The 12,591-nt window shown below is 46.9% G+C and overlaps 1 protein-coding gene and 1 non-coding gene across 4 annotated transcripts in view; one reads left to right on the top strand and one right to left on the bottom strand.

Annotated features, from left to right (window-relative positions):
* Positions 1 to 8,153, bottom strand: part of LDLR (low density lipoprotein receptor) — a 39,818-nt gene extending 31,665 nt beyond the window's left edge. For 2 of the 3 annotated variants that reach the window (XM_045589225.1, XM_045589226.1), the window contains exon 1: positions 7,965 to 8,153. In XM_045589225.1, the coding sequence (XP_045445181.1) occupies positions 7,965 to 8,016 (52 nt within the window). In that variant the 5' untranslated portion in view covers positions 8,017 to 8,153. The remainder of the gene's footprint in view (positions 1 to 7,964) is intronic. The other variant, XM_045589227.1, reaches the window with a different exon arrangement.
* Positions 4,064 to 4,171, top strand: LOC118731465. Its single transcript, XR_004991878.1, has one exon. It is a non-coding gene; the product is annotated as a U6 spliceosomal RNA (small nuclear RNA).
* Positions 8,154 to 12,591: the final 4,438 nt, after the last annotated feature.

The raw sequence follows: 12,591 nt of genomic DNA, 5'->3' as shown, positions 1-12,591 counted from the left end.
TTGAGCATTGACCTATGATACAGGGAGGTCACAATTCATTTCCTAGTGGGGTATATACCCACTTGCTGGCTCAATCCCCAGTAGGAGGTGTGCAAGAGGCAGCTGATAAATGAATGATTCTCTCTCATCATTGATGTTTTTATATCTCTCTCCCTCTCCTTTCCTCTCTGAAATCAATAAAAATATATTTAAAACACACACACTTGGTCCTGGCCAGTGTGGCTCAATTGGTTGAGTGTCCTCCCATGCACTGAAAGATCGTGTACGAGAGGCAATTGATCAATGTTTCTCTCTCACATTGATGTCTCTCTCTCTCCCTCTCCCTCTCCCTCTTCCTCTACCTTTCTCTCTCTCTCTCTCTCTCTCTCTCTCTCTCTCTCTCTCTCTCTCTCTCTCTCTCAAAATTTAATTAGCCTGGCTGGTTTGGCTCACTGATTGAGCATGGACTCAGGAACCAAGAGGTCTCCAGATTGATTTCCAGTCAGGGTTGCAGGCTTGATCTCCAATAGGGGCATGGAGGAGGCAGCCAATCAATGTTTCCATTTCTCTTTCCCTCTCCCTTCTTCTATCTCTAAGGTCGATAAAAGTATATATATATATATATTTTAATATATTTTATTGATTTTTTAGAGAGGAAGAAAGAGGGATAGAGAGTTAGAAACATCGATTGGAGAGAATCATCGATCAGCTGCCCCCTGCATACCCCCTACTGGGGATATGCCCCCAACCAAGGTACATGCCCTTGACCAGAATCGAACCTGGGACCCTTCAGTCCTCAGACCAACGCTCTATCCACTGAGCCAAACCGGTTTCAGCGATAAAAGTATATATTTTTTTAAAAGATAAAAATTCAATTTAAAAAACCTCACTGAACTTTTGCTTACTTCCTAACTATCCATTTTATAGTATGTTTATTATATCTAAATTAAAAAAAACAACAACACACTCTGGGGCTTCAAAATTCAATCCCAATGCTCCTGCCAAAGATTAGGAAACCAGTCAGGTGAGATTAGGAGAGATATGAGGGAGCCCCAGAAGAAGATAGAGGTGATAAAGAGAGAAATACGGGGACTGTTTCCAAGAATCAACAGAACGTGGAGTGTTAAGTACATGGCCCAGGTGACCAGGACAAGAGCAGAAGAGAGGGGGTGAAGAGGGGAATGAGTTGAGCTTTGGAATCTGCCCTCAGTACTGAGAGTTGTGTTGCCCAACCACGCATCAGAACAGGATGTCTCCTTTGGAGATGCCTCTACAATACCCCCAATGACAAACAGCTGAATCATAATGGTAATCATGCCGAAAGCAGGAAATGACACTTCTTGTGCTGTGGCACACACGGTGGGCAAACAGCAATCGGAATTTGAGGAATCTTTGAAAAAAGGAAATAGGAAGTTCAGACAAGGGGCACTGGTGATGAGGATCTTGGAGGAGCTTGGCTTGGAGGAGGAGCTTCTGTCATCATCCCCTTCCTCCCATTGCCAGCCACGCTTTGGTTACCACTGTAGACATAAGAACATCCAAACCTGTAGAGAATTTTTTTTTTTTATCCTCACTGGGGGACATGTTGTTTTTTTAACTGATTTTAGAGTGAGAAGGAGGTGGGAGGGTTGGGGGGCGGGGAGTAGAGAGGGGAGAGAGAAGCATTAGTGGTTGCCTCCCATCCTTGCCCTGACTGGGAATTGAACCTGAAACCTTCCTGGTGCACAGGACTATGCTCCAACTACTGAGTCACCAGCCAGGGAAGCAAGATCTCAGATGCTGGGCAGCACTGACAGTGTTGCCGTTTCTTTTACGCATTTGAGAGTAAAGCCCAAACGTCAGATTACGTAAAATTATATGAAAGTGGGGAAAAGCAAGGGGAGGATTGGATTACAGGACAGTTAACAAGATTATGTGCTCTCTTGTGGGTGGTTATGGTTTTTTCAAAAGTGTCTTAATCTAGATGCACAGAAACAACTGACAGAGCTTGCTTAAGGCAAGTACAAGCCTTGTGCAAGTTACATGCCTGAGGTGTGACTTCCCACCATGACCTGCCAAGTTAGGAGTTCAAGATCAGAACATCTTGTAAGGTTTACTTTCTATAGAACCATTTTTTCGTCCACACCACTAATGCTCTCACCTCCTGACCTTTGCCCAAGGTCTATCTTACAAATAAAAGGAAATAATAGTAAGATCTTAAGGCCCTTTAAAGAGGGATAAAGATAAAAACAATAAATTCTGGCCAAAACCGGTTTGGCTCAGAGGTAGAGCATCGGTCTGCGGACTGAAAGGTCCCGGGTTCGATTCCGGTCAAGGGCATGTACCTGGGTTGCGAGCACATCCCCAGTAGGGGGTGTGCAAGAGGCAGCTGATCGATGATTCTCTCTCATCGATGTTTCTGACTCTCTATTCCTCTCCCTTCCTCTCTGTGAAAAATCAATAAAATATATTTAAAAAAAAACACACACACAAAAAAACAATAAATTCTGCCTCACTTGTGTGGCTCAGTGGTTGAGCATTGCCCTATGAACCAGGAGGTCACAGTTCAATTCCCTGTCAGGGTATATACAGGTTGTGGGCTCAAGCCACAGTAGGGGGCGTGCAGGAGGCAGCAGATCAACAATTCCCTCTCATCATTGATGTTTCTATCTCTCTTTCCCTCTCCCTTCCTCTCTGAAACCAATAAAAATATATTTAAAAACAAAACAAAAACAACATTAAATTTCTTTCCTGGACATCAAGCCTTCACCTGGTAATAGTTCTTTAAATATCTGCTAGCCACAGGTGGCTGAAGACTTCACCAACAGGAAGACCCCTCCACTACCTATTTCTATCAGACCAGGTCTTCCAACAGCTGGCCATCAGTTCCAGACAATGTTTGAAAAGTGGATGGATTTTATTGTTATAGGTACAGCCAGACAGCAGTTGGCTGAGAAATAAGTCCCAGCATACTGCTGGTGGGAACAGCAACCAGAAGCAGGGAGCACTGACGTGGCCTGATAACTCAGTTGGTTACAACATTGTCCAGATAATCCAAGGTTGTGAGTTCGATCCCCGGTCAGGGTACATACAAGCATCAACCAATGAATGCACAAATAAGTGGAACAACAAAATCAGTTTCTCTATCTCTAAAAAATAAAAACAAATCAATGTTTAAAAAAATTTTTAAAACAACACAGGCAGCAGCAGGTAACAACACATCAGAAGGGTGTCCCGTGGTAGGCAGGACTAGTTCTGTTCTAATCACTACAGCCCAAAGGAACTGCACACCTTTCTTGTTTCCTCCCACTTGCAGAACCGAGGTTTGGATTTCCTATGCCAGTTTCATTTAAATTTCAGCAAAAGCAAAAGGGAGCACACACTTTTTTTTTTAATGATTATTTTATTGCCAAGTGCTCTTTTTAAAAATATATATATTTTATTGATTTTTTTACAGAGAAGGAGAGGGATAGAGAGTTAGAAACATCGATGAGAGAGAGAAATCGATCAGCCGCCCTCTGCACACCCCCCACTGGGGATGTGCCTGCAACCAAGGTACATGCCCCTGACTGGAATTGAACTTGGGACCGACGCTCTATCCACTGAGTCAAACCGGTCTTGGTGGGAGCACACACTTTTATATCTCCTGCTGGGGGTGCCTAAAATTACTGAAGCACTGCACCCAACACCCCCCCACACACACACACACACACACACGCACAAATCTCTAAATTCTAGCCCTTAAATTGTTCTGGTTAGGAGTGACAAAAAAGGAACAACGTTATCGAAACAGAAAAGGAGAATACACATTTCTGCTTTTTCTCCAACACACAGATGAGGTAGTAAATGCTTTCGATGTTTGTGGACGAAGGAGCCACAGACTAAACCTGACTAAATTAAAGCTTGGGAGGCCCGCATGGCAGGCCTTACAAACTCAGAGACTGAAAGTAACCACACACCGCACAGGATGATCTGACATAAAAAAAAAATCCCTAACTAAAAGCGAGTCATGGCCTGTAGCTTCCTTGACAAAGATCAGTATCTACCTTAATTGAGACTGCTGTCTTTTTGCATCTAAGATAACGTATCTTTGAAAAGTCAGAGGGTGCCCACTTTCGCAGCATAGATCCTAAAATTGGACCAATACAGAGAAGATTAGCATGGCCCCTGCGCAAGGATGACGTAAATTCGTTGTGTTCCTTTTTTTTTTTTTTTTTAAATATATTTTGATTTTTTACAGAGAAGAAGAGAGAGGAATAGAGAGCTAGAAACATCAATGAGAATCATCGATCAGCTGCCTCTTGCACACCTCCTATTGGAGATGTGCCCGCAACCAAGATACATGCCCTTGACCAGAATCGAACCTGGGACCTTTCAGCCTGCAAACCGATGCTCTACCACTGAGCCAAACCAGCTTCAGCTCCTTTTTTTTAAAAAAAAAAAAAAAAAAAAAAAAAGAGAAATCTTTTCCAGACATCTCAGGGCACAACCTCTGCACCAGAGCAGGAGACCACAGAACCCCCTTGTTTTCATTTTGTTCATTTTGTTCTATGAACACTGTGTCTGTTTTGTAAATGTTAATTGTTAACTATTCTGTATCCACCAATGTTTAAGAAGTAGGTGTGTCTCTCCGGTTTTCCAGTCTTTATCCAGTCTCAGAGATTTCCCAGCTTTGCTTTCTCCCGCCCCCTTCTAATGTATTAAATAAACTACAAAACTGGGTGCATTTTTCGGAGCATTTTCTCAGTCTGTGGAGGTTTTGCTTTCTGGCAACTGTCATCATTTGGCCCAAACAAACCCATAAAAAATTCTTGGCAGGTTCTTACATCGACACACTGAAGGTGGCTGTGGTAAGGGAAATAAAATCTATAGATAGAATCATTTCCTGGAAAGAAGAGATGCCTGGAGCTAACAGACTCAGCTGAATGAAGATGATGAGAAACCAATTTATTTTTTTACTTTATTATTTTATTATTTTTTTAAATAAATCTTTATTGTTCAGATTATTACAAATGTGATCCTCTTCCCCCCCTCAATTGCTCCCCTTCATCAGGTTCCCACCCCACTCTCTGTCCTTTCCCCATCCCCCATTGTCCTCATCCATAGGTGCACAGTTTTTGTTCAGTGAGAAACCAATTTAGCAGGGCTCTCTCCGGAATTCGGGTGCCACAGTGGTTTCCCCAGGAGCCGTCTCAGTGGTAGCCTCTGTGGCCAGCAGCTTTGGGGAGCAGTAGCCTGTCCCTGTCAGTATTCACTGCGGCCACTCCCACAGCGTCACGGCAGCAAACAGTCACTAGCTTGACAGCTGGGCAAAGTGTGGATGATATTAATGTACTCAACATGGAATGCCAAGGGACTATCGAAGCTTCCAGCAACAAAGGCATCTAGAATTGAATATTATCAGGGGAGGAACCCCACAGATAAGCGCAGGACTAGCCTGGAAACACAGAATGAGGTACGTAATTCCCCTTAAAGGCTCCCAGCCTCAAAAAAGCTCTCCCTATCTTTCCCCAGTATTGCCCTGGAAGAAGTCGCTAAGGCAGATACAACTCTTAACAGGATGCTCTATGTCCTCTGAGTTTGGGTGTGCCCTTGGCATATTTGATACTCTGCATGCAACTATTATACAGATGTAGATGTGAACAAAAAACCATCTCCACCTTTGTGTCCTTTCATGTTATGACCTTTGCTTAAATTCACTGTCCTTAGTAAGCACATCAAAACCTTCTCGTTAACCCTAGCTGGTTTGGCTCAATGGATAGTATGTCGGTCTGCGGGCTGAAGGGTCCTGGGTTCAATTCTGATCAGGGGCACATATCCAGGTTGTGGACTCGATCCCAAGTAGGGGGCATGCAGGAGGCAGCCAATCAATGATTCTCTTTCATCATTGATGTTTCTATCTTTCTCTCCCTGATGCTCTCTTCGGCAGCACATTATATCTCTCTCCCTGTCCCTTCCTCTCTGAAATCAATAAAAACATTTAAAACAAAACAAAGAACCCTTCTAGATAATGAGTATCTGTGTTCCTTAAAATATTTTTGCTAATGACCAGATGACAACAGAAATGAATACCAAACTAATGATAGTATGGACCACCAGGGAATATGGCCCCTAGCATTACTGTATTCTTTGTCCCTTGGTCTTGTCAATCATTAGTACCTACGTTATAATATTTTAAAATGTGCAGTAACAGGAGTCTTTAGCGGAGAACAATTTTAGTGGAAAACTGCTGGGTTGTCTCTTCCACTCTGAAACAATCTTCCCTCAAGGAAATAGATCCTGTGATATTCTATGGAACTGCCTGCTTCGTTCGTCGGTCTTAAGATACCTTCTCCTTACAGTAACCATTGCGTCTTTGCTCCATCATCAGACAACTATTAAGGGACATGGATCTGGCTAAGTGAAAGCCTGCAGCTCAGATTCCAACAACTTTCACTTCCAAAGGAAAAGAAGAGATCCCCCACCCCACCTGAAATGCTTTGAAGGCGGCCAAGGAGCAACAGGGGCTGCTCCGGTTTGCACCAGAGAGAAGTAGCCGCCAGCTGCCAGGGCGTCTGGGGACTCAGAGCCTCCTTCAGAACAGGAGACCCATCCGCTCCCCAGCCACCCAGAGGAAGAGAAAAAAACCTAAATGCCCCAGACTTCACTGCCATGACTCCCCCACCTCCCCAGGGAAGGAGGGGATCAGCATGTGAACTACAGGTTAGTCAATGCCTCTTAACCAAGTCCGGGTCCCTGCCCTTCACAACCGCTGGCTGAATTTTACACTGGTCCTCGGCTAGGAGGCTGCAACCTCCCTCTCTTGTTCCCGTCCCGCGGCGTTTTTTTTAAAAGTCCCGATTTTTGGAAAGAATCTTTTAAATCTTTTGGACTTTTTCAAAACGCCGCGGAACGCGGGACAGATTGTTTTAAAAATCGGGACTGTCCCGCCAAAAGCGGGACGTCTGGTCACCTTACCCTAAAGTGAAAAATCGTCAGAGCGGCAGTTCAACTAAACCCACTCCGGAGCCTCTGAACCAACAAGGCACTTGTGAGGGGTCCGTCGGTGTCGCGCCTTCCCAGTCCCTGCCCGGCCCCGACCGGCCCCCTTGGAATTGAGGCTGAGGCGAGGCTTCAGCCTCGGGAGGAGCCGTGGCCCCGCAGGCGGCCCCGAGACACTGCGACGCGCCCCGGGCGGCGGCGAGGGCGGCCTCGAAGACACGGTGGGGACGGAGGCCTGGGCACGGATCGCGGTGGAAACGGCGGGATTCCCCGAGGGGACCGCGGCGCCCGGGGAGGGTCGCTTCCTTTGTGATGGGCGCCCGGGATCGGCGCGAGGAACCGCATCTCCGACGGCGCCTCATGCAGCACAAGGCGCGGCGCGAACCCTAAGCTAGTCCCGCCCCGCGCTGCGCGCGCCTCCCCAGACGCCGCCTCCCATTGGTCAGTGGGAGAGACTCTGGGCTCGCCTGTTTGAACTGCGCCCAATGGGGGCTCGGGGGCGGGGCGGCGGCCGGGGGGCGGGGCGGGAGCAGGGCGGGAGGCGGAGTCCTGGGGCAGAGGCGCGCGAGCGGCGGCCGGGTAGGATGCCCTCGGCTCGGCTCCCAGATGCGCGGGGCTCGCGGGCAGCACAAAGCCCACTTGGAGCCTCGGTTCCTCTTGCCCGCGGTCGGGCGCGGGGAAGCCGAACTTCGTGTCACCCTTTGCCCCTACAATAACTCTGGGACAGGGTGCCCCCTCCCCAGTGCTGGAGACCCGGTTCCCGGTCTTCGGGAGACAAGGGGAAGGATTCCCCTTTCTAGCGGATTTGCGGGGAAAGCTGCATCCCTTTTCCTCTGACGCCCCAAACCCTCGCGCCCCTTAGCGTTCTCTCCAGCTGTTTAGGAGGACTTTGTGCCAATCCCCCACATCTCCCAAGGATGCAGTGATTTTTTTCGCTGCCTCCCCCCAAAAAAATTGCCAAGGGGGGCTCCGGGAATTCGGGGGGCTCACCCACACTCTGTATGGGCGCCTGGAGCCAGCCTCACCTGCAGGCATCTCCGCGGCGAGGAGCAGGACGGGGAGCCAGCACAGCCTCATGCTCTCCGCAGCGCCCTGGCCCGGGCTGCCGGCCCCTGTTCCGCAGAGTCCGCGCTGCAACCTCGGGCTTCGCACAGCCCGGCGGCGACTGCACGCGGGGCCCCAGTCATTTGCAGCATTTCAATGTGAGGTTTCTCCTAGGGGGAGGAGTTTGCAGTGGGGTGATTTTCAAATATCTTCACCTCGCGGGCGAGAGGAGGAGTTTGAGCCGCTGATGTGACATAGCCCCTTAACCCCTTTAGGCCTGACTGGGATTCCAGCGCCGCTCCCGGCCGACCGGCCCCTCGCTTTGTGGGATTTAGGTAGCGCGTGAAGATCGAGGCCTCCCCAAACTGGAAATGCGTCTCCTGCAACATTTCCTTTAAATGTCCACCAACTCATTGCTACGTTTTTCTTTAGTGTTCCAAGATTAATTGTCTGTCCTTCCAAAAAGGTCTCATTGGCGAGTGACAATCTCCCCTCTGTCTCGAACCGGAAAAACTGGGTGTTGGAAAATTTCCCCCCTCTTTCCTCTACTTCCCTTTTCCTTTCTAGGAACTGTATGCAGGTTTTAGCCGAGTTTAGTTCTGTATAGTTTTTAGATGGTTATTCCAAATCGCAGCATAAACAGTAATCAAGGAGGCCTTTACATAAAATCCTTACAACCTGCACCGGATTTCTGTCTTGTGGGATTCAGCACTTGGATGAATTATGAGCAAAAACATCTCTAAAGCAGCTGACCCAAAACCTGGAGCCTGGATATAAATATTGATTTATCCTTTTAGGAGAAAGAGATGAACAAAAAGCCACTTCCTCTCCCCAAAGAAAAATCAAAACGAAGTGGGGTTTTCAGCGCCGAACGTGACTGCCTAGCCACGGAGGGCTGAGGGAGAGCAGCTTTTAGAATCAGAAGGCTCTTCGGGGATTTGTGCAGTTGCCAGGGGCCCCTGGCCAAAAAGGCTCACACAGCGTCTGGCAGTCTTGGAGTGTTCCCCCAAGAATGAGTGGAGTTCTCTGGGGTTTACAAACGGAGCTTGGCAGGGCACACTGATGGGAAACCCATGAGAGAAAGCAGAAAAGAGCCAGCGCCCTGCCCTGGTTGGGTAGCTCAGAGTTGGTTAGAGCATCGGCCCAATATGCCACGGTTGCAGGTTTGATTGTGGTCAAGGCACATGAGGGAATCAACCCACCATTGCATAAATAAATGGAACAACAGGTGGATATGTCTCTCTCTGTCCCCTCTGTAATCTCAATAAACAAAAATTAAAAAGAAAATAGGCAGAAGGGGACAATCAAGCGTTCAGAAAGAAAAATGGTGATTAATATAAAGGATGAGATTTATAAGCAGAAGGGTAGTTAAGAGCCCCAACTCTGGAATCAGTCAACTTTGGGTGAGTGAAACAGCTTTCACAATCTGGAAAGGGGAGAAAACAATGCCCTCTTCCCTTACTTGGCAGGCTCAGTGTCAGGGTCAGATGAGTTAATTAGCAATCACCTGGGCAAATTTACAAGGATGGGCAAGTTCTGGGAGTTGTTGCAACATTTGTGAGTGTGCCACCATGAAATTCCACTCCTTGTACCTTATGCTCCATTTCTTTTTTTCAACCAATTAGGATCCTAAGTTTGGTTTCCCTTCAGAAAAATGATAAGACACAACACACTGTGTTTCTGTGAGGAGCCCAGCTTTTCCTTAACCTTCTGATGGTAGGAGGCCCTTCTCAGCAGGCCTGGGAGAGTGACCAGGAACAGGCTCTCTTCCGAAAAGGAACTTAGCTCTAGGTCTCCTTAGATGCGAGGGCAGGCCTGGAAAAAGACCAAAAAAGCTCTGAAAAGAACATTCCTGGGGTGCAAGGTTCCAGGACAGCTCCCCCCGAGTCTCCCTTGGACCTGCCTGCGGAAATCACCAGGCCCCTTCTGTTCCATGCCCCGAGGACACGATCATGCTGATTCATTTTTCTACTACTTCTTGGAGTCTCCATTGCTCTTCTGCAACTAGCTCAGAGGGTTGTTGTATTTGGCAAATTCATATAAACTTGCCATAATAAACATCACAAATGGGCTTACTTTTTTATATTTTATTTTTGGGCTATCTTTGTGTGGTGTGGCAACAGCATCTTTTTTTCTTCTCTTCGGGGAAGACTTTCTTTCTCCTAGGCACTTAAAAGTCATCTTTCTGGCCCTAGCTGGTTTGGCTCAGTGGATAGAGCATCAGCCTCTGGACTGGAGGGTCCCAGGTTCTATTCCAGTCAAGGGTACATGCCCAGGTTGTGGGTTCGATCCCCAGTAGGGGGCACGCAGGAGGCAGCCAATCAATGATATTTCTCTCTCCCTTTCTCTCTGAAATTATATATATATATATATATATATATATATATATATATATATATATATATATATATATTTTTTTTTTTTAAGTTACCTTTCCATGGAGACACTTCATTTGAAAGTTCCTGGTTGCAAAGTAATCTAAGACAACCCAGGTAAGGCTGTTTCCGCATTCTAACGGGTACTCGGCTTGTCCTGGTTTTCACCTCTAATTCACCAGGCGGCTTGGACTACAGTAGTCTCCACCCGAGGAAGTCTGGCCTTTGGTAGAAGTGAGCCATGGCGGATGGTCTGGCCTTTGGTCCAGCAGACAGCAGGGAAAGGATGAGTAGCTGCAGGTGCTTGGCGCTTTCCAGTAAGTTCGATTAAGGACCTCCTTGACTTGGTTGTCGTCAATTATCTCAATTATAAAACACCCATTACATTAGCCACGTGAGGGCAGAAACCATGGCTTCTATCTCCAGCGCCTGCCTGCAGCAATAGTCAAATAAGTGAAAATAAGAGAAAGTATCATGGGTGTGATTGCAACATGAGAGATGTGCTGTTTCTTAATTCCACTTTTCTTGGGATTTTGATCATTTGGAATTAAATTTTTGTCCGGGGCTGTCAGTCCTTCCAGACTCAAGAACAAGCATGCATTGAGAACATGGCGAGAGCCCTGAGCTGGTGGTCAGGGAAGATGCAAGCCTGGTCCTCAAGGAACTCAGAAGCGAGAACCCGGCAGGATGTGTCCACGGACACAGGTCCACGCAGTGCCAGAGGATGCAGAGGCCACTTCTAGGTTGAAAAAATATACATTTGCCTTTAGTTCACATAATGAAAACAATCTCATGTTTCAAAAGTAAAACAGTTTTTTGGTTTTTTTTGGAACTCAGCTCCGGAGATTTGTTTTATTCTGTCACAGCTGTGTAGCCATCACTTGGAGCAGGTCAGAGACTATCAGCAGCATCCCTCACACTAGGGCCGTAGGTAGTGGGAAGGAAAGGAGGGCTCTGAGGATGGAGAGATTTAAGGGAAGACCTGGCTGAGGGCAGGGCATTGTGGACAGAGGAAGAGCAGGTAAAAGAGAAGGATGCCCACTTTCTTTCTTTCTTTCTTTCTTTTTTTTTAAATATATTTTATTGATTTTGTACAGAGAGGAAGGGAGAGAGATAGAGAGTTAGAAACATCGATGAGAGAGAGTCATCGACAGCTGCCTCTTGCACACCCCCTACCGGGGTTATACCTGCAACCAAGGTACATGCCCTTGACCGGAATCGAACCCGGGACCTTCCCCAAGCCGACGCTCTATCAATTGAGCCAAACCGGTCTCGGCAAGGATGCCCACTTTCATCACTTCGAATTAATAGCATAGGACTGGAAGTTCTAGATACCATAATTAGGTAAGAAAAAGAAATAAAAGGCACCCAAGTATGTAAGGAAGAGGTAGAAAAGAAGTAGGTGTTTTTTGCATAGAAAACCCTGAATACACACACACACACACACACACACACACACACCCCTATTAGAACAAATACATAAATTCAGCAAAGTTGTAAAACAACATGCAAGAAAACAAAAACCAGTTGCATATCACACACTAGCAAAAAACAATCCGAAAAAAAAACTAAGAAAAAATTTCAATTATGATAGCATGATAATTTTTACCTTTACCTTTTTCTTCTTCCTCCTCTTTTTTTTTTTAAAAATATATTTTATTGAATTTCTACAGAGAGGAAGAGAGAGGAATAGAGAGTTAGAAACATCAATGTGAGAGAATCATCGACCAGCTGCCTCTTGCACACCCCCTACTGGGGGTGTGCCTGCAACCAAGGTACATGCCCTTGATAGGAATCAAACCCGGGACCCTTCAGTCTGCAGCCTGACGCTCTATCCACTGAGCCAAACCGGTTTTGGCTTCCTCCTCGGCTTCCTCCTCCTCTTAAAGCGTGGGGGTGGGGTGTGGAATGGCAGGAGGTGGAAATACAATTGGGATGGAACCAGAGGCCTTGGCATGCCCTTGCGTGAAAGAAAGGATCTTAGGAGAAGGGAGAAGCCTCGGAGGTCATTCAGGCTGGGAATGGAAGGATCAGAGTGGTCCGCAGGGCAGATGACTCACTAATTAGGTGGTGGGAAGGGGTAGAGTGACAGGAGGCCTGGGCAAGAGGTGAGGGAAAGCAGGAAAGAGGGGGAAGTTCACACATCTTAGCTTCTCCTTCACATCAAACTCTCAGCTGGTTCTTCATCCACATAAACCCTGAAATGACAAGTTCAGTCATTAGGGGTCCTCGC

Source organism: Pipistrellus kuhlii, unplaced genomic scaffold, assembly GCF_014108245.1.
Source record: "Pipistrellus kuhlii isolate mPipKuh1 unplaced genomic scaffold, mPipKuh1.p scaffold_m20_p_30, whole genome shotgun sequence".
Taxonomy (NCBI): Eukaryota; Metazoa; Chordata; class Mammalia; order Chiroptera; family Vespertilionidae; genus Pipistrellus; species Pipistrellus kuhlii.
The sequence above is the reverse complement of the archived record's forward strand: the minus strand, read 5'-3'. Positions and strand labels throughout refer to the sequence as shown.